General features: G+C 47.0%; 1 protein-coding gene across 3 annotated transcripts in view; it reads right to left on the reverse strand.

Moving 5' to 3' along the window:
• The window catches only part of PFKP (phosphofructokinase, platelet), an 88,977-nt gene extending 71,683 nt beyond the window's left edge, over positions 1 to 17,294 (reverse strand). For 2 of the 3 annotated variants that reach the window (XM_006268139.4, XM_059729165.1), the window contains exons 1-2: positions 17,100 to 17,294; positions 5,363 to 5,436 (exon numbers count right to left, since the gene is read on the reverse strand). In XM_006268139.4, the coding sequence (XP_006268201.1) occupies positions 5,363 to 5,436; positions 17,100 to 17,193 (168 nt within the window). In that variant the 5' untranslated portion in view covers positions 17,194 to 17,294. The remainder of the gene's footprint in view (positions 1 to 5,362; positions 5,437 to 17,099) is intronic. The other variant, XM_006268138.4, reaches the window with a different exon arrangement.
• Between the last annotated feature and the right edge of the window lie 3,978 nt (positions 17,295 to 21,272).

The raw sequence follows: 21,272 nt of genomic DNA on the forward strand, positions 1-21,272 counted from the left end.
TCCATTTATGTGGATTAAATGGTCTAGTAAAAAAAATACTTTGCATTTTCTTGCAAACATCTTGGAACAAGGTAGTCAAACAGAATATGTGGAAAAAAAAGTGAAGAAAGTTCTTTGAACAATTTTGCTGCAACAAACTATCCTAGAATGACTCTGTAACAGCATAGCAATATTGACACAGCACCTTGTCTTGCTAACAGTTCCTGACCCTGGTAAGAAGCGGTGAAGTGCATTTTTTTGAATCACCAAATCAGATGGTTTGTTCTCCCACACAGCTATAAGGAAGTGGAAATGTTCTTCTAAAAGAGTGGATATAAGGACCAGTTACCTTACACTTTAAAGAGACTTGGAACTAAATATTTACTTCCTACTTTTTTGTAAATAAGGTCAAGGTTCTACTCTCAGAAATGATGTTAGGGCTTTTGCACACCATGTCTTTATTGCTAAACTCTTTGGAGCAGGGAGAAAGGAGCTCAAATGGAACATGCATCTATCTCACTGATTTTCAGCTTTATTTTTGGCCTCTCCTTTTCACTATAGCCTAGAATGTGTCTAAAACAACACATACAAAAAGGGAACATCAACACAGCCCATACACACAGAAGCACCAAGATCAAGCTAGTACATAGGAATGTTAAGACACCTTTGGAAACTGATGTTTCAGTTGCACAGTGTAACTTTTGGTCATGGTTCAGGATCTGGCCCTAAGCCCTAAGAACCCAGCTTCTTGGTTCTTCCCTATTTGCCCTGTCATCTTGATGCAGGACCCAATTCTTTATTCACACCAGCTACTCCAACAAGTCATACAGTTGGGATTATAAACCAAACAGATGGGTTAATTTCCAAACAGGAATATATTATTAAAGGAATATATTAATATTACAGGACTATATATTTCCAAATGGGAATATATTTTGTTTATTTTATATATAAGTTACTCTAAATACTGGCTATGTTAAAATATAAAAATATAATATATTTTATAATTCTAATATTTTAAAAGCCTAAATCTGTCTGTCTGTCTGTCCATAATGCTTTATTCACACTCTGACTGGCTGTCTCAACAGCCAATCACAGTGCCCTACACAGACAAGAACACAGTGGAGCACCGCCATGACAGTGGAGACTGAGGGGCTGGAAGGGAAGTGGCAGGGGGAGACAGGGAGCAGCCCTAGCCCTGGCCTGAGGCAGCGGGGCGGGGGGGGGTAAAGGGGAGAACTCCCCAGCCCTGGTCCTGGCCCTGACCCAAAGCGGGGGGGAGGGGGAGGAGTGGGGGGAGAATGGCCCCAGCCCAAAGCAGTGTGGGGGGAGGTGGAGAATGGCCCAGCCCTAGCCCAAATCAGTGGGGTAGAAGTGGGAAGTGGGCTTGGCCCCAGCCTAAAGCAGCAAAGGGTGGCGGGGAATGGCCCCAGCCCCAAATGGCAGGGGCAGGGGGGTAACGGCCCAGGCCCCAGCCCCGGACCGAGGCGGGGGGGGCAGGGAGGGACGAACACAGGCATCTGTCCTCACCCTCCCACCCTCCCCATCATTCTTGATGGGCAGGGGACTGAGGGGCCCTGGAGACAGAGGGGGACAATGGGGACCAGAGTGCTACCATAATGGAGGGGATGGAGCGGGGGAATGAGACCAGCAGCGCAGGCCTCACCCGCCCTGGGTCTGCTCTTTGGAGCCAGGGGCTGGTGCCCCCCCTTCCACCATCAACAGCCAACAGGGAGGGGAGGTAGTGAGGAACAGGGGAGGGAGGGGGGCAGGAAAGAGAGGGGGAGGGAAGGGACACAGTGCAAAAGAAGGGGGAGCAGTGCATGCAGGGGCAGCGCACACCACTCAAAACCAGAACCTGGCCGGCCGAAGCCACTATTGCCTGGCTGGATCGCCAATGCCGCAGACCCTGGGAGGCCCTCAGGACCCCAGGTAAGGGTGGGGAAGGGACGCAGGCCTCTGCCCTACCCTCCCGCCATTCTTGATGAGCAATTTGCTAGTATAAAATATAAAAAAAGTGTTAAAATATAAAAATGATGTGACATAAAATTTTAAAAACAGAACTGGATTTTAAAGCAAGTAAGGAAAATGTCAGCCCTTTATTTGGAAACAGAGCAACATTTGTGATCTAATGAGTTCTTTAGCCAGTAGAATTGTGGGAAATTTTAGCAACTTTTTTAGCCCAAGAATAACCTTGTTTTGCAAACCATAATGTATTTACTTTAACAAGTCTGGCATCACAACTGTTGCTTTGTTTCCAAATAAAGGGCTGACATTTTCCTTACTTGCTTTAAAATCCAGTTTTGTTTTTAAAATTTTGTGTCACATCATTTTTATATTTTAACACTTTTTTAATATTTTATACTAGCAAACTGTTCATCAAGAATGGTGGGAGGGTGGGGCAGAGGCCTGAGTCCCTTCCCCACCCTTACCTGGGGTCCTGAGGGCCTCCCAGGGTCTGCGGCAGTGGCGATCCAGCCAGGCAATAGTGGCTTCGGCCGGCCAGGTTCTGGTTTTGAGTGGTGTGCGCTGCCTCTGCATGCACTGCTCCCCCTTCTTTTGCACTGCGCCCCTTCCCTCCCCCTCTCCTTCCTGCCCCCCTCCCTCCCCTGTTCCCCATTAGATTAAAAAACAAACAAATCCCCAAACCAAAAATAAACCAACCCCCTCCCCCCAAAAAACGCCCTAGCTCTTGCAAAACAGCTACAAAATAGCTGTGAGACAAAAGAATTTCTAGGTATTCTCAAATTAATGAGCACCCTAGCTATTATGACACTATTTCTTATGGCAGCATGGTACAAAAGATTTTTGGAGTATTGTGTTCTGCTCATTTGCTTTTCAATGCATTTTAAAGTTGCCTAGGTGATAAACTCCACAAACAAACTCATAAGAACATAAAAAGGATAAATAACCATATTTAAAAACCGAACTTTGTTACATAATTATAAAACAACAAATTGTATTTTCTGAAACTGCTATAACTATGTTTTATTTATATTATATAGGGCCCCCTTCAAATGTTACATTTATGTTGCGTTTTAAATGTTAACAGCAGCATAAACAGTAGGGACATCTATATACATGCTCCAGGGTGGGGGTGGGGGGAGTGCTCTAATTACAGTGGGTCTGAAAGCCGCTCTAATTAAAGTGGCCACAGTATCACATGCATTCAGGGTACCACGCTTCAAAATGGCAGAAGGGGCACTTTAACTAAAGCTTGTTCAACGAGCTTTACTTAAAGCACCTCCGCCACCATTCTGAAACATAGGGACGGTGAATACACATGACACGGATCATACTGGAACGTGCTAATTAGCACACCCCAGCAGACAAGTACTAATTAGCATGCGTCAGAGCAGAGGTCAGTCACGTGTACAGGTTCCCCAAGGGTGCTACGTAGGCACCCAATTTAAAGCACCTTAAATGGCAAACCATCCATAAAAATGTTCCACATACAACATAGATAAGTTTTATGACTGGTTTGCATGGCACCTTAAATGAATCACATGACATGTCCAGGGCCACCCTCAGGCTTATGCTTACAATCATCTGATAGTTAGTCCTGGCCCTAAAATGCACCAGGGTTTCAAACCAGCCACAAAGTAGTCTGGGGGCTGGTGCCAACATTAAGCAGATTGTTGGTCCTTGCCCCAGGATTGCACTGGGTCTAGTTTGGCTGCAAGCAGCCAGCTTTCAATTTGCCAGGGCAGGGGGAGCTCAGAATCATGAGCCTGGATTAGGATTACCATACACGCCCTCTTTTTGAGTCCTCTGATCTCTGTCCAGGCAGCTTTTTGAAATCTGAACAAAGGTATGGGATTTTACTTTGTTCCACTGGTGGGAGCTGGGGAAAGACAACTGGAGGCACGAAGCACCACATGTGTCTGCACACACCTAAGCAGCTGAATGCACATAGGTCTGTGGGAGACAGAGGCTGAAGGGTTGAGGTTGGGGCAAAGTGCCAGCCCCTCCAGTGGGGGAAGGGGCAGGGGAGGAGGGCCCTTTAAGGGCAGCAGGGAACTCCATGCCCAGGCTGACAGCACAGGGGCTAGTGCCCATGCTCACTGGGGCGGGGTGGCTAGGAGACACTGCCTGGGGAACAGGGGTCAGGGGGCTGTGGCCAGGCCGCCTGGCACAGTGCAAGAGCCCCAGCCACAGGCCTCCCCTCCTCCCCGCACTGGGACCAGATATTTTCTGCTACTGGCCACATGAATTGCAGTCGCTGCACTCCAGTCTGGTCAGGATGGGGGCAGCTGGGGCCCCCTCTGGCAGGGCTTGGGGGAGTAGGGGGGTATGGGCTGGGAGTGCAGGGTAGATTGGGACTGAGGATCAGCAGCACAGCCTGGGGGAACAAGGGACTGTGGGTTGGGAGTGAGGGCAAGCAGCAGGAATGAGAGCTGTGGGTTGGAGTGAGGTGTCCCCCAACAGGTGTCCTCTTTTTTGCAACTGGAAATATGGTAACCCTACCCTGGATGCCCTCCCATGCACTGGCAATTAGTAAGAGTGAAACTGGGATCTGATCCTGATCCCAAAGTCATGCTGCCTGCCATGCACATTTGACATAGCAGGAGGTATGACTCTTGAGAGTGGGAAACCAGATCCCATGGTGCCTTTAAATGAATGTGTGCTAGGGACAACAGTGAAATCAGCTCTAGTTAGGAAAAATGTCATACCACATTTTAACCTAAACCAAAGGTTTATTTTGCCCATTAAACCTCTAAACTTAGACACTTTGAAATTTCCAGGACCCATGTGTAGGACACTTCACACGTATACACTCATCAACTGGTGCTAAAAAATTCTGGTGCTTAAAGAAAAATGAAGGCCTTCTGCTTTTGCAGGCTATCAACACATCTCCTTAACATGTGAAAAAAAAAATAGTCCAGTGATTACAGCACCAGTTTGGCACTCTCCTTGTCACTGACCCTTCCCCTTCCCCTTCCCCCTCCCCCCCCCCCCCCACTGCCCTCCCAAGTTCCCCATCTTCAAAATGAGTTTAATCACATTTCTCCAGCTTGCAAGAATGTTCTGAGGACAAATATTTAAAAACTTGAAGCCCTTCTACTCAGTAATAGACAAGCCATGTAGCATAACAGACACAGATAAATAAGCCATTGCTGAGCCCAATTCCATCCTCTGTGATGGAGAAGCTCTCAGTATTTCCAATCTCTGATGATGTATGGAAACCAAGACCAAGAACCAGGAGTCAAACTTCATAAACTAATTAAAAAAACAAAACACACTATCTCCTGGAAGTTACAAGGTAAATCACAGATTATAATTACAAGCAACAACATCAACATTACACCTTTAAACTCCATATGAAGTTTCTGCAACAAGATGCAAACATATTCAAAAGTTAAAAGAAAATATAAAAACTAACCTCATACACAAAATACACTTTGGCTTCTACATAGATTCCCATGCGCACTACTGCACGTACTGCTGCATTCATACCTAGGAAGAGAAAGTAAATTCATGTTGTTACTAAATTTGGTAACTACCCAGGTTTTCTATTAACTTGAAATATCTTTGTCAATAAAAACAAACTAAAACAAAGATTAGGAAACTACAACTTGTTTCTAAATGGGGAAAAATATTGTCAAATATTTCAGAGAAACCTAAATACTGACAATGCAGTTAGCCCTTGAATGTGAAGAGGAAAGAGTTATTTGCTCCATTACCCTAAGTACATGGACACTCATTAGCCAATCAAATTGATATGATCAGAACAGACAACTAAAAGCATAAGGCTGGTGCAACTTCTTATCATTTGCAAGTGGATGGCATACACCTCATTAAAATTCAGTCCCTGCTCCCCTTTGCTCAAAAGGAAATTGAAAAAAAAACAACCTGTGCCATATCTAAGTCATGTTACTTCAGCCTCCAAACAATTCAGCAGCACAGACTATGTGTTTGGGGGGGGGAGGGGGGGAGCGGCCAGCAGAGGCAAAGCCAACCCACCTGAGAAAGAAAGAGTAGGACATGAACAGCAGCTACTCTGTGCCTGAGCCTAGATCTGTGAGGACCAGAAAAAGGAATGCATTGACATTTTACTCCCCTGCGTAGGCATGCCAAACAGCTCAAAACAGGGCTTCCTCCTAGATGTCTGACAAATGGAGATAGTTGAATGAAAGAGGTTATACCAAATATACCTGTAACCTCGACTTGTAAGATATTGGTGTGCCAGGAGCGGATGGCTGCGGAGACAAGAGGAACCCAATCCTGGCAGCACAGCCCCAGCTCCTTCCCTGCCATCTGCTTCAAAGCACGCATGCCAAGAAAAATGCCTTCATGTACTATGCTCTGGCACCTGTGCCAGGGGTTGCCTACCCCTGGGTTATACTCATGTAAAATAATATTAAAGTATTAATATACTTTGTCTGTTAAGTTATACATGTCACATACAATCATTTTGGAGAAAATTCTCAAAAAGTCAATCCAAGCGTCAAAAAAAAAAAAAAAAAAAAAAAAAGAAAAGAAAAGAAAAGAAGTGAAGCCTCTTAAAATAGCTCTATCTACACTGGACAATCTTACTCATAACTGCCAATATGCAGCCCAGCAGCTTCCAGAGCAGTGTACAACTGGTAAGTCTGTTGTGGGAGAAGGGGCAGATCGAGGCCCCTGTGGTGAGGAAGGAAGTGGGGCTGGGGCTGAGGCTGAGGCAGGTGCTTCCCAGCCAGGGCGGGGAGTGGGATGGAGCCGCATGGCTTGTCTGGGGAGTGCGGGGAAAAGTGGGGCAGATCCTACCACTATGCACATCCGCAAGGGAGCCATGGTGGGAGTGTGCCCCCCAGATCTGTGAGCAGGAGCTGCCTCACCGAACGACCTTGTCGCGGCTCTGTCCCATGCCCCATCCTAGCTGGGCAACACCTGCCCAAACCCCTGCCCCAGCCCCACTCCCTCCCTTACCACAGGGAACTCAATCTGCCCCCTCACGCCCCTTCCCCCCACAGACTTACCAGCCAGACGGTGCTTTGCAAACTGCCGCACTGGCCACGTGCATGCTGAGACTTCATGCATGCACGCAGCATTTATTGGCGATATTATTGGCCACATCGGCCAAATAAAGCCAATTGCTGATTATGGCAATTTTCCTTTCAACAGTGCCGATAGGATATGGACCGAAGTATTGATGCACCTCTAGTAATAACCAATTCTATGTAGCTAAAGTAGATTCGATACATGTAGACAATCACCAGCAACCTACAAGCATAAGAAACAACTATGATACAGCAAAGCATAAGGAAGCTGACAGTCTTCTCAAATAAATGAAAATTGTACTGGCTGGGTATAGCTATTAGATATCCTACAGCACTAAAATATAACTCAGCATTTTTAATTCCCCAAATCAGTACATTTAATTAGTCATCAAGGGCAGTAAATTGTGTCTGTTGCTGATGTAGATATGAAGCATCTGATGGGCATAAATCAATAATCAAATCACTCAGTGAAGGTACCTAACTGTCCAAATTCACAAATAAAGAAAAGATATCTTTTGTGGAAGGAGTCTACATAGTCTGACACTGCCAGGCAAATACTTACCAACCAACCTACCAAAGCCAACCTCCCCGTCATCACTGAAACAATTAAGGTGAAAGTTTCAATGACTTTAAAGTTTCCTTAAGTGTTTTTTATTTGGGAATACAACAAAAAGTTGTTATTAAATAGAACACGCTCATGGTGCACACACTTAAAATCAAAGCTCTCCACTGAATAAACTACAATGATTGATTTGTTGTTCAGTTATACTGTGGGAACGTTACCTTAATCTTTTGCTTAACAACTACCTATCCTTTTTGTCAATCTTAAATAGTAAGACTGTACAAAGCTTTGGGTGGTGATTCAATTCAGAGGAGATTCGTCCTAATTCGGTGGCTGAATCTCTGAATCAAATCAGGGGACCAATTAAAAGGTACAATGACGCATTGCAGGAGAAGAGTAGTGGCGAGATGGGAGTCCAGGAAGGGTGGTCATTCCTAAAAGAAGCGATCCTCCAGGCACAGAGGGAGACTATCCCAATATGAGGGAAAAGGGGGAAAGAAGCCAAAAAACTTCCTTGGCTAAACAGGGAAATCCAGGGAAGCCTAAGGGCAAAAAAGAAGGCATATAGGTGGTGGAAGCAGGGGGGGGGGCTACCAAGGAAGAGTACACCTATTTGACCCGCACTTGCAGGGAGGCAGTTAGAAAGGCCAAAGCAACTACAGAGCCGAGGCTGACAACACAAATTAAAGACAACAAAAAGTCTTTCTTTAGGTATGTAGGAAGCAAAAGGAAGGTGCAGGGCAGCATAGGACCCCTACTGAACAAGGAGGAGCAACTAGTGACAGACAGAAGGGACAAGGCTGAGCTATTAAATGAGTTTTTTGCCTCAGTGTGCCTGAACATGGCTCAAGATAAGTCTCCTAATGAGTTCTCAGATGAGCATCAGAGGGACACCAGCCTACCAACTGTCGATGCTGACTTGGTGCAATCACTTAGATGGACTGGATATGTTCAAGTCAGCAGACCTGGATGAGCTGCATCCGAGGGTACTGAAGGACCAGTGTCATAGCAGACCAGTGTCATAGCAGAACCACCAGCACGGCTGTTTGAGCACTCGTGGCGCTTGTGTCAGATCCCAGAGGACTGCAAAAGGGCCAACGTGTTTCCTATTTTCAAGGAGGGGAGGAAGGAGAATCCAAGTAATTATAGGCCAGTCAGTCTCACCTCCATCCTTGGAAAGGCCTTTGAAAAGATTATGAAGGATCATATTTGTGGGAGTCCAGCAGGAAAAACAATGCAGCAGGGCAACCAGCATGGTTTTATAGCAGGTAGATCATGCCTGACCAATCTGGGTTCGTTTTATGACAGGATTACAAAATTCTTAGACAGAGGAGTACAGGTAGATGTCATTTTGTTGGACTTTAGCAAGGCCTTTGATACGGTATCTCATCCTATTCTCGTAAATTAAGAGGCTATGACAAAGAAGTTTACATGGTCTGGTGGGTGGCAAATTGGCTTAGCAGTCGCACCCAGAGAGTGGCAGTAGAAGGGTCAGTATAAACCTGGAAGGATTTGGGTAGTCAGGTCCTGCAGGGTTCAGTCCTTGGACCTGTACTCTTCAATATCTTCATCAGTGACTTGGATGTGGGCGTGAAGTGGACTCTGTCCAAGTCTGCGGATGATACTAAATTGTGGGGTGAAGTGCACATTCTGGAAGGTAGGGAACGATTGCAGGCAGACCTGGACAGGTTGGAAAAGTAGGCAGTACACAATAAGATGCAGTACAAGAAAGACAAGTGCAGAGTGCTGCACCTAGGGCGCAAAAATATCCAGCACACCTACTGACTGGGAAGTGAACCTCTCAGCAGCACAGAAGCGGAAAGGGATCTCAGAGTCATTGTGGACTCCAAGATGAACATGAGTCGTCAGTGTGATTAAATCATCAGCAAAGCTAACTGCACTTTATCATGCATCAGAAGGTGCTTTCAACTCCTCCGCGATCAAGAGAAGTTGAGCAGCACTGAAATGCTCCCTGCACCTGAAGGTGATCAAAAGGTCACTCTGGTCTGGGGAGAGCATGAGGAGGCAGTGCAGATCTGCTAGGTTTCCTCTGCAAGAAACCACGTGATGCTATGAGTCTACGAATGCCTGTGCACCCGCAGTTTGTAGCAGGAAAGTGGTATTTCTGCTAAAAATGCAATGCCTATCCACACCCTTTGGTCAGGGGTTCTCAGCTTGTGGATTGGGCCGCTACTGTTGCAACACTACTACCAAAATAGAAAAAAGTAGAAAACTATTAACTTACTTCTGTATCTTCACAGTAAGTTGGAGTTTGTAACTTGGCTGAATTTTAAGAAGTGGCCAGATCTTCAAAAGTAGGAGGCACTGAAGGATCTGTTAATGTTTGATACCTCTGTAAAATCTACGTCAATAAAACCTAAGTATGGTTTTAAACACTTACTAAATATCTAACCCTCAGTATAATGGCCAGTGTGTTCAATTATACAAATCTATGAAGGTCATTATGAAACCTCTTGTGAAAAAACTTGTCCAATGCAACATTTAATTAATTCTGGCTTCATACAACATGTGTAGTATCATAGTATCCATGAAACAGTTATATGCTTATTACTGGAAAAAAATGGATGTACTCAGCCAGTCATATGGTTGTGCTTAATTACTCAGTAAGATGACAGGCAGAAGGGATTTGAAGAGTGGCTTAAATACATAACTGCAAATAAAAACAACTATTATAAACATGGCAATCATATGAAATCCTTTGGAATTATAATTTTCTTTTACATTAAACTGTTGATAGCTTTTAAGGCTTACTGTACTTTTTGTTCTATTAAGTAATGCATGGTTGAGACATCAGATGAGACATTACATGATGCCTGCAACACAACAGAGAGTATCTAGCATCCTCTATATCAATATTATTTGCTCATTCTTGTTTGAAAAGGTTATTAACATATCAAAAGTCCTAAAAATACTTTTAAAGTGAATATTCATGCTGTGTTCCACCTTGCAGCTATCCCTCCACGTCCTGTAACAGCACAATAATTAGCTGGGAAAAACAAGAACATTCAGAATTAAAGGCAGTCCTTTACACATTAAACAATTTAAAAGAAAATGAAATTTGAAGATGACCAGAAAACCCTGCATTGTGGCCCCAGTTCAAGAAAACACTTAATACTTAATATTCTAAGCATGGAATTAAGTTCCATTGACTTCTGTGGGATAAAAAAAAAAAAAAAATCAATTGCTGCCCTGAGCAGGGCTGCATGCCTGAGCCAAGTCCTCAGTTTTTTAGTACAGTGAAATCCACAATGAATAGACAAATGAAGAAAATGACATTAAGCTAAGCAGATAAAGACTTGAATAAAGCATGAGAAACAGAATGAATATAGAAGGAAATAATACAAAAGTGATGAAACAGGAGAAGACAATAAGTGTGCCCAGAAAGAACTCAGCTCTGAGGCAAAGAGAAAAACATAAATGACAGAAATTAAAAAAATGAAAACTAACTGCCAAAACACAAATCTGTTTTGTGTTAGCTGTGCTTTGCACTGTTTGGTTTACAAACATGCAACAATATACTGCATCTAACTGAAAAAAATAAGGAAAAGTATTTTACAAATAATACTATAAGCCCTGAAGAATCTCTATATTTAATTGATCAGAGACTTCCATTGTCAAATTACCTCTACTAGTATATCTCTGTACTGCGTGTGTATGGAACGTAAAAAGAAAACAACTCAAACACCTCCCCATCCCCCTCCTCTCCTCCACACTATCTGTATCTGTTAGCTTCTATTCACTGTAATAGTTTGGGGGCATTTAGACTTTACCTGTTCATGTGAATCCTCAAATATTTAAAAATATTATGCTATACACCTCTGAAAGAATAATTTTTATTGTAAGGCATTTATATTACATAAGCATTGTTTCTCCAAGACGCTGGATATGCTGAAAAATTTAAAGGAGTTTCTATTAACTACAATGTCCATTTCCTTTAGAATACAGATGTAAAAGCTAGCATGACAAAAATATTTTTCAAGTTTTACTAATAAGAGTTAAAACAATTCCATGTAGTTCTCTTCATGTAATGTATATACAACAAAGCATTGCAACCATAAATAACATACACAAGCTCTACAGTTCTGGGGACATAAAGAACTGAGACAATATAAGGTTTTAGAATTCAGTAATGTCTACAAATGTCTGCCTAGTACAGAACTATAACATACAGAGCTATAACCCCAGAACTGTAAAATCTAAGGACTAGCTCTTTTGGTATCGTTTATAAATGCTCAAAATACATTACATGCTTTACAAAACGTTAAGGACATGATATAGGTTCAATCCTGAAAAACTCATAATTGAAGTAGCACATAAGTAGCACATTGCCTGTTTAAGACAAGCAGTAAGATCACGTGATTATGTTGTTTTTATTGGATTGGATTCCATAGGATGGAAGGATTCCATGCATTTATTTTTTTAAATATACAAAATAACTCATTTCTTCTTCGTGACAAAAAAAAAAAGACAATACCCATTGAAAGAAAATCCACACACCTCAGCATACCCGAGGCCAATGGTACATGAATTCAACCAACAGTTTCCAAGTCAAAAAATCAGGACTGTCACTACTGTGTACCTGCATAAGCAATTCACATGCTCTCCTGTCTTACTCAGACTATCTTCCACAATGTCAGTTTCTTGAAGTTACTGGAAAATTCTATTTTGTGGTTACATTTCTCTGCAATTTTAAAGCTCAGTCCCAATTTTCACCCAGTCTGTGGCCACATTAGTTGGCTGCTCAAAGCAGCCACAAACCTACCCATCCTAACCAGTGTAGAATTCCCCCCATGCAGGAAATTTCCGACTGCTGTAGTTGCAGCTCTTGTGCACCCGGACTATGAGATGCCCTTCTTTACCAGCAGCCAACAATTATGAGAAAGGGCCTTAGCAGTCACTTGGCAGCCAGCATAAAATACAGGACCTTTGCAGCTGTTGTACTTTATGCCAATGGCTAAGCCATATCTTGCCAGACCCAGAGACTCAGGGTAAAATTGGGGCTTACAAACCCTCTTCTCCTTTTCCTATAAGCTGCACCTGCCATAGCTGGGATGCTGTGCATAATACAGTCCATCCCACTGACAACCAATTCTCTTACTGTTTAATAAAAAAAAAAAAAAGGATCAATTAATAGAATTATTATTGATAACTAGCCAATTGTCTGTCAAGAATGATGCAGGGGGAGAGACAGGCAGGGTGGAGCACCACCACCCACCACTCCGCACCACCACTGCCTCCCAGGAACAGGGGCGAGGTGGAAGGGAGCTGCCAGCTGTCTCTGAGGCTGCACACGTGCACATGCCTGGCCGGCTCAAGCCCGGAGCCCTGTGCCCCCTCTCATGCAGGTGGCAGCACTGGGAGGGGCAGCTCCAGGGGGTAAAGTGAATGTTGGGGGCTGTTCCTCTGCCCCCACCAGCGCCACTGCCTGCCATGCTCCTGGCCCATCAACTCCGCACTCCCGCGCCCCGACTGCACTCCCAGCCAGCCCAGCCCCAGCCTGCCCACCCAGCCCATTGGGGGAGGGGTCCCTCCTGGCTGCAGAGAAGCAACTGCAAAAGCCACGGTTTTAAACTTGGCACCATTTTTTGTTTCCCTGTTGGGACACAGAAATGTGCCAAGTTTAAAACCGCACATGTGCACTTGCCCAAAAGCGTTATGGACAGATAGACAGACAGATTAAGCCCTTTATTATATTAGAATTATTAAAGTATCGGATTTATTCTCCCATTCAATAGCTGGGACACCAAAAATAGTATACTGGCATGTATACTACAATTAACACTTGACAACCAACAATCACATACACCTTTCATTTAAATTAAATCACTCACTACAAACTTCTTAAAGGCTCTGTTAATAAGTCCTATCCATTCCAGGGAGATGCTATGATGTATCCCGTGAACGTGTATTAATATAAATGTATTACATAGTTCCAAAAAACCTCTCAAGGAGCATCTCTACACAAGACACTTTGCCTGAGATAAATTACTGTGCAGCAAGTGTCACCGTCTACACTGGGGCGGGCATAATATGGACTGCAGGCTGAATCCGGCCCACCAGGCACTTCCATCTGGCCTGCAGGCACCCACCAATGAATTGTATCATGCCTAGTCCTTCCTCCCAAGAGGGTGAGAGAAAGGCACCCACATATACACCCCTCCAACATACCATATTGCGCCATTCCCACTCTCATGGGTGGAAGGGCCCGGCCCTGCCCAGCCAGCAGCCACTTCAGGGCAGGGATGCTGCTGCCACTGCCATGGGGGGACCTGCTTGCCATGCCTGGCATCCCACCGACTCCAGGCAGCAGGTAGGGAAGCGGATGGGCAGGGGCGGGAGGAGCTGCAGCTGGGCAGAGGCAAGGAGCATCAGGCTAGGGCTGGCAGCAGCACAGAGCCCTCACCCAAGGGGGCCATGGAGCTCAGCTGAGCAGTGTGGGTGAGGGAGATTAGAGTGGTGGGGGGACCCCACACGCACTCCCCCACATGGCATGCAGCCCCTGCTGCTGGCAGCAGCAGCAGGTGGGTGCGCTCAGGGTGCTTGTGCCTGGTGCAGGTGCCTGACTCTGGACAGTGCTATGCGCGGGAACGAGGACACCCTGCCCAGCTTGCCTCTATCTGGCCCTGTGCTGGAGCTGGCTTCCTTGCCTCCCCAGGCTTCCTTGCCCAGGTCCCTGGACTCTGCCAGAAGTGGAGAGCCACCCCTGCTTCCCTGCGGAGTCATGGGACCTGCACAGCAAGGGTCGGAGAAGGCAGCCGGCTCCAGCGCGGGACTTCCCCTGGTGCCACATGAGCACAGGAGCTGTGTGCACATCAGTCGGAGCTCCCACGATACAGGCAGGCAGGGGAGGCTATGCTCCTTGCCCCCACTCACAGCACTGTCCAGAGCCGTGCACCAGCACCTTCGTGGGCCCCAGCACCCTGAGCACTTCTGCCTGCTGCTCCTGTTGGCTGTGGAGGATGAATGTCATTTGGGGGAGTGTGTGGCAGACCCCCACACCCCCCCACCCTCCCTCACACAACCACACTCTGCCCCCACAACCCCACACATATACACTCCTCAACATATTCTATGCCCCTACACACACAGCCACAACCTCTCACAAACCCCCCACCCCAACCACACCCCACAAACAACTTCATTTTTGAGTTATTATGCAATCCCCCTATATACAGTATGCAAACACAAATCATGAGAAATATTTTTTGTAATAAAATTAAAACTTGTTATAGGTGGTGTTTGATTTTTAGTGTACGATTTGTTTTTTTTCTGGTTCCAAGATGGCAGCCCTCCCTTCCAAAACAAATATTTCTGGGGGCAAGGGGAGGGACTTCTGGTGGCAAAGGTCAGGAGTTAGGGGGCAGGACTCCTGTCCAGGGGCAAGGCTACTACCCATGCGGCTCTCTGCAACTTGTTAAGGGGCCCTCTAGCCGAAATAATTGCCTACCCTTGGTCTACATATGCAGATGCTTACTTTGCAGTAATTTGCTCTAATCGAAAGTAAATTTGCTACCTGTAAATACAAGTAACAAATTTACTTACAATTACTTACTGCGCCACATGGCACATGTAGACAGCCGACTGGGAGCAAATATGCTCCTGGTCAGCTAGGCAGCAAAAGCGGGAGATTGATCACTGCCCCCAGGAGCTGGTGCAGACAATGTCCCCCTACCCCGACAACAGGGAGCTCCCAGCCCCTGCTCCATAACTGCAGACTGGGGAGATTCTTACTCCCAGCCCTGGCCCTGCAATCGCAGAGCGAGGCCTGGGAGCTCCCTGCTGCCAGGGCAGAGGGGCCCTGTCCCTGCCCAGGCTCCAGTGGTGGAGCCTGCCCCAGCAGTAGGGAGTTCCTGGGGGCAGGAAGCAATCTCCCAGGCCCTGCCAGGAGACACCTGTCTCCTAGTCCTGTGCTCCCTGCCAGCCCCTGGGGGAGCCTAGAGCTCCTCCTGGCTGCTGCAGGGGGCCAGTACAGGGCCAGCAGGGGCAGGAGCACACTCCTGCCACAAGCAGCAAATCTGTTCCCGCTTCCTGGCACATGTAGACATCTGCCCCGGGTGGGTTTACTCTAAATTAAATTACTCAGTAAATTACTCTAGAGTAAACACATCCTGGAGCATTTGCATGTGTAGAGCTGCCCAAGAAGTTTAGTTCCTGTAGATGTGAGGAAGACATATTTTAAAACTCAACATCTACTTCACACGTTAGACTTACCAAGGTTTCATTTTCAGTTATTAGAAAGTACAAAGGCGACTTTAACTTGTGTAACCTAAAAACACCAAACAAGATTTATTTTGGACCGCAGTTTTTATAAAACAAGACCCAGTTCTGAGCATGAGTGAAAACACTGGTAACCATGGTAAAGTGTTGAGAAATGTTTGTGCTCTTCAAATCCAACAGGTGTCACTAAGATGTCCTTTACCGTTTCCTCATAAGAGATAGGATTTGTGTTGAAAATATGCAAGGAATTAGAGGAAACAGTGGATGGAAAGTTGTATAAAATACTTAAAAACTCACTAAATGTGTCCCTGCAGCAGCTCTCCTGAAGATCCAGTGAGGTGGCCTGGTTCTATATTTAACTCCCCAGCTCTCCCTTCACAACATTATCTCTCTTTCTTAAATCATCCATTTGCCCCGCTTGCAGTCTAAACGACCTTGAAAGGTCAGGACTCAGAGCCATGGCTGCTCCCCTCCCTGCCCAGGACGGTGATGATGGAAGTGGGAGGCAGCACATCCAGCCTTCAGCCCCCTTCTTAAGCATGCTAATGAGAGCGACGGGCATCCATCCATCCATCCTGCCCTTGATGTCACCGCACAAAGAGGCCTTCCAGAAACTCGGATTTATTTCCTCCTCCTCCCCACAGCAAGAAGAGGAACAAAGTTGCCTCTTGGACGACATCCACCTCCCGCTGCGCGGGGGAAGTCCCCGCCCGGCCCGCACTGCAGCGCCGCAGGATGCAGGCGCCGTCAGGAGCCGGCCATATGCTGGCACCCGAGGCCCGCGGTTTCGGGGCGCATGGGAAGCCGTGTCAGAGCCGTGAGCCGCGGCTACTGCTGCTCTCTTACATAAGCCGCAGCCATGCGGAAGGGAGGAGCGGGCGCAGCCTCTTGCCGGACGGGCGGCGGCGGCTCGGCGCGAGGCGGCCAGCGCTCCCCGCGGAAAGCGCGATGCAGGGCGAGGGCGGAGCCCCTCGGAGTGGCTCCGGATGAGCCTCGTGCTCCCGCCGCCCGCCCGCTGCACGTGTCCGGCGTGGGCTGAGCTCCGCAGGGAGGCGCAATCCGCGGCGACTGGCCACGGGTCACGTACACACGGGAGGCGGCCGCGCCGGCTCTGCGCCCCGGGACGGGACGGACGTGGCGGGCCGTGGACGGGGAGGGGAGGGGAGAGGAGGGGGAAGTGGAAGGGGAAGGGGAAGAGGACGGGAAGGGGAGCGCCCGTCTGCCCGCAGCATCCCCGGTCCCGCAGCGCGGCACCGGGACATGAAGGCGCCGCAGCTCCCCCGGCCGCGCCACGCGCCACCCGGGGCCCGCCCGCCCCGGCCCCGGTCCCCGCGTACCTTGCGCATCGCCGCCGCTGGTCAGCACCCCGATGGCCTTGCCCGACCCCGACAGGTTCTCGAACAGCTTCTTGTCGGCCGGGTGCGGCTCCATGGCGGCGGGCGGGCGCGGGGCTGCGGGGCGAGGAGGACGAGGGCGAGGAGGAAGGACCGGCCGTTGCCGCCGTGTGACAGCGCTGCGCGGAGCCACCTAGCCCCCCCCCCCCCTCGCGCCGCTGACGGGCGGCGTGAGCAGCCAATGGGAGCGCACCAGGAGGAGAGGGCGGGCCGAGACGCCGCAGGCAGGGTAGGGTGCGCGGGGATGCGGGCGGGGACGGGACACCTGCGTGGGAGGATGCACCGGGCCCCGCCCCGCCCCTCCCCTCCGCCCCGGGAAAGGCCGTGGTGCGGGGGCTGAGGAAAGGCAGCGCGGACCGCCAGCAGCGTGTCCCCTCCCTCGGCAAAATATGAAAGTTATAGGGCAGGGGAAAGGAGTTGGTCTAATAAATAGATCACTTTTAATGACATTGCCCGTGTTGCAAGACAAATTAACTTCTAAATGCACGAGTCCATCCAGAACCGTAAGTGGCCGTAGCGCCCGCAAGTGTCCTCTGCCCCTTTTTGGGGCTTCAGATGTTTCCAAACCCTTTGGCGTGCGCCCTACGCGCAGGCCCAAGCCCAGAGCGTTGCTTGCTGGGGAGGAGTCTCCCCTTTCCATAAAGTGGGCGTAAAGCCAAGACCTTCCTGCTCCGGCAGCTGTACACAGGACCTGGGCAGGTGCCGTCCGCGTGCCAGGAGAGCCGTCTGCCCCAGGTGCGACTAGGGAAGCTGCCTGCGTGCTCACGGTGTTGCCCTTGCCAGGTAAGCATAGGACTACGCTTCACCTGCTTCAATACACAACTATCACATCTACTCAAAGACCCTGGCCAGCCTGTGCCCTTAGACCAATGTGGTTACCACCAAAAACCTAGTGTTTAAAAAGGATCCACTTCCTTCCCTGCCCCCTTTTGTGTCTGTGCTGTTACAGCACGCGGGTGGGAGCGCGCTTAGGGCTCTCCAGGGTTTAGCTCCTTTGACTGAGGACTTGGAGGCAATGTTGGCAGCTGGGCTAAGGAGCAGCTGGCAGTCCCTCAACTGGAGGATGCTCTCTGCCACAGCTCGTTGATGGGTCTTGAGGTGACTTAAGACAGTGGTTCCCAATGTTTAAGCTGCAGACCAGAAGTGACCACAGACCGGCAAACTGGACCAGCATACTGCAGACTAGAAATGACCGGCATACAGCGGACCAGAAGCCAACCCTTTTTTATACTGAATGTAGAAAAGGGTTGGCTGCCAGTCCACTGTATGCCGGTCACTTCTCGACTTCCTGTCCAGCAGCCAACCCTCCTGTGGACTGGCAGCAAACCCGTTGAAGCCTGGTACTGGGTCACAGCACAGGGTTGGGATCCTCTGACTTAAGAGTACGTTCCTTGGGCCACAGATCATTGCGCAGAAGCTGCGGGTCAGTCTGCAGGCAACAGTAAGCCTTAAGCTAGGATTTCTCGCCTTCTCCTTCCTCCGTTCTTCTCTGCTTCAAGGGCAAGGCAGTTTACCTTAAACTAGTTGGAAAGAGTCCAGCAGAGAGCAAGGAAACTGGTTTTGGGGGCTAGGGCGCATGCTTTCTGAGGAGAGGCTGATGGAGCAGGACTTACTTAGTCTGGAGAAGAGAAGACTGAAGGGGGATTTAATAGCAGCCTTCAACAACTTGAAGGGGGTTCCAAAGAGGGTGGAGCTGGGCTGTTCTCAGTGGTGGCAGATGACAGAACAAGGAGCAAAAGTCTCAAGTTGCAGCAAGGGAAGTTTAGGTTAGATATTAGGAAAAACTCACTAGGAGGGTGGTGAAGCAGTGGAGCGGGTTACTCAGAGAGTGTGTGGAGTCTTCATCCTTGGAAGTTTTTAAGGCCCAGCTCAACAAAGCCTTGGCTGGGATGATCTAGCTGAGGCTGTTCTTAGCAGGGAGTTGAACTAGGTGACCTCCTGAGGTCCCTTTCAAGCCTAATTGTCCATGATTGTATAATTCTATGAAAATAGACTGTCACTTGGTTAAGGTTGCGGTGCCATTGGAGTCAGTTGGCAGCCAGCTCCTCCTAGTTCTTGATGATGGCATCTGTTTTCTTGAGGTATGTCTTCAATGTGTCCTTGTAGCATTTCCTCTGGTGAGATCTCAGGCTGGTACTGAGCTGGGAGTAGACCACTTGTTTGTGGAGTTGAGAATCAGGCATCTGCACACAATGCCCTGTCCAGCAACGTTGGTGCTCGAGAATCACGGACTCAATGCTGGTGACACTGGCTTCATCAAGGATGCTGGAGTGTCTGTGGCAATCTTCCCATCTGATGTGAAAGCATCATTGATGATACCTCTCTGGGCTCTTCAAATGATAACATTTCACATCCACAGAGGAAACTGGGAATGATGACTGCATTGTACACCTGGATCTTTGTGTCTTTCTGGAGATCTCAATGAATAAAGGCACACTAATCTCAATTAATAAACAATTTCCCAAAGGAGGCACTTGCATACCAGATCCTGTGCTGGATCTCCTTATCAATGTTTGCTCTCTGACAGAGGTGGCCACTGAGGTAGGGGAAGGTGCTCTGCGATGTCTCCTAATTGGAGTATAACTCTCTTAATTGGAGGTATTGAAGAAACAGGTGCCCAGATCCCACAGAGTCTTGTTCGTTATGCTCTGGAATGCTAAATGAGAGTATTTACACCAGGAATGAAGAAAGGTTATATAAGGTTCATGAAGGTTTGAAAATGAATCAAAGCAGCTTCAGGCTCAAACAATTCCACATCCTCTTCCCCCTCCCACCAATTCTCCTTTAATGCTCTTGTCAATTTGATTTTAATGGCTCCGTTCCGTCCAGCTTGTCCTGAATCCTTTTGTTCATATGCTTAAACACACAACTTGTGCTATCTTTATTCTTGCTATTTGAATTTGAATTTAAGCATGGGCGTGAGTGATAGACTGTCTTTCCTAGGCAATTCCTATCTTCCGTATAGCGAACCTCCAAAGTAACATGCCTCAGTATTGTAGGCAGAAGGGACCAGAACGGAGTAGTCCCCCTTCTCAGCAGATTGCCCAAACCATTAGACTATAGATTAAAGCTATTTCTTACCTATTCTCATTCCCCATCTTTTTCATTCTTTGCTGCACAGTGGCCCTGCTTCAACATAAGTAGTTTATAGCCTGATGGTTAGAGAGAAAGTTTTCAGTAGATGTGTAAACTCTCATATCTTCATTTTATCAGTGGAAGAATGACAATTTGAATGAACTGAAGATCTTCCAAGTGAAGTCTTTTCATTTACCCCAGTCACTTTGGATTTTATGGCTAGTGTATGTTTTAGATAGGTGTTTATTTTGTTTAGGGCATTTTTTGTTCAAGTCTTATAAATGTTTTGGTTGAAAATAGATTTCTCTCTCATCCTTAATAATAAATCCTCTAATAAGCAGGTATTGATCTTCCTCAGAAAACCGTGACCTTTCAAACTGCGCCCTATGGCACATAACTGAATTTATCCCTTCACATTTGCTAGCTTTGTCTTTTTAGTATAAATTAGAAAACATCCTGTAGTCTTATTGGTCTCATTATTTGTTATTGTTACTCTGTTCTTAAGCTTTCATTAGGAAGGGATTTAAGTTTGCTGCCAAAGTCATGTCTTTAAAACTAAGTTGACATTAACATTAGGGGAGCTGGGGGGAGGGGAAGAGGATGTAGAACTGTTTGAACCTAAAGATGCCTTGATTCACTTTCAAACATTCAAGAAATTCAGTTGTCTGTAATAATTCTTCATTCCTGGTGTAAATACTATCCCATTTAATGCTAACAAAAATATAATCTCATTGTTTCATGCGAGTTATACATTTACACTCAAAGAACAGGCTCTTTCATGATCTGTAAACTGATAACTGTAACTCTGAAGAGATTGTACAACCAAAAAAAACAAAAACCACAAGGGACTGTCCCATAGTTGTTAAACTAAACAGTACATTAGGCTTCCCAATCTCTCCTAATGAAGTACTTATATACTTGCAGTGCTTAAAAATTCCTTAGCAAACCATTTTCTATCTTCAATTTATAATTGCCATTCACACTTAAACATGCTATCTTCTAATTTACAGTTAAAACAATTCTATACACACACACAGAGAT

Source organism: Alligator mississippiensis, chromosome 5, assembly GCF_030867095.1.
Source record: "Alligator mississippiensis isolate rAllMis1 chromosome 5, rAllMis1, whole genome shotgun sequence".
NCBI classification, from domain to species: domain Eukaryota; kingdom Metazoa; phylum Chordata; order Crocodylia; family Alligatoridae; genus Alligator; species Alligator mississippiensis.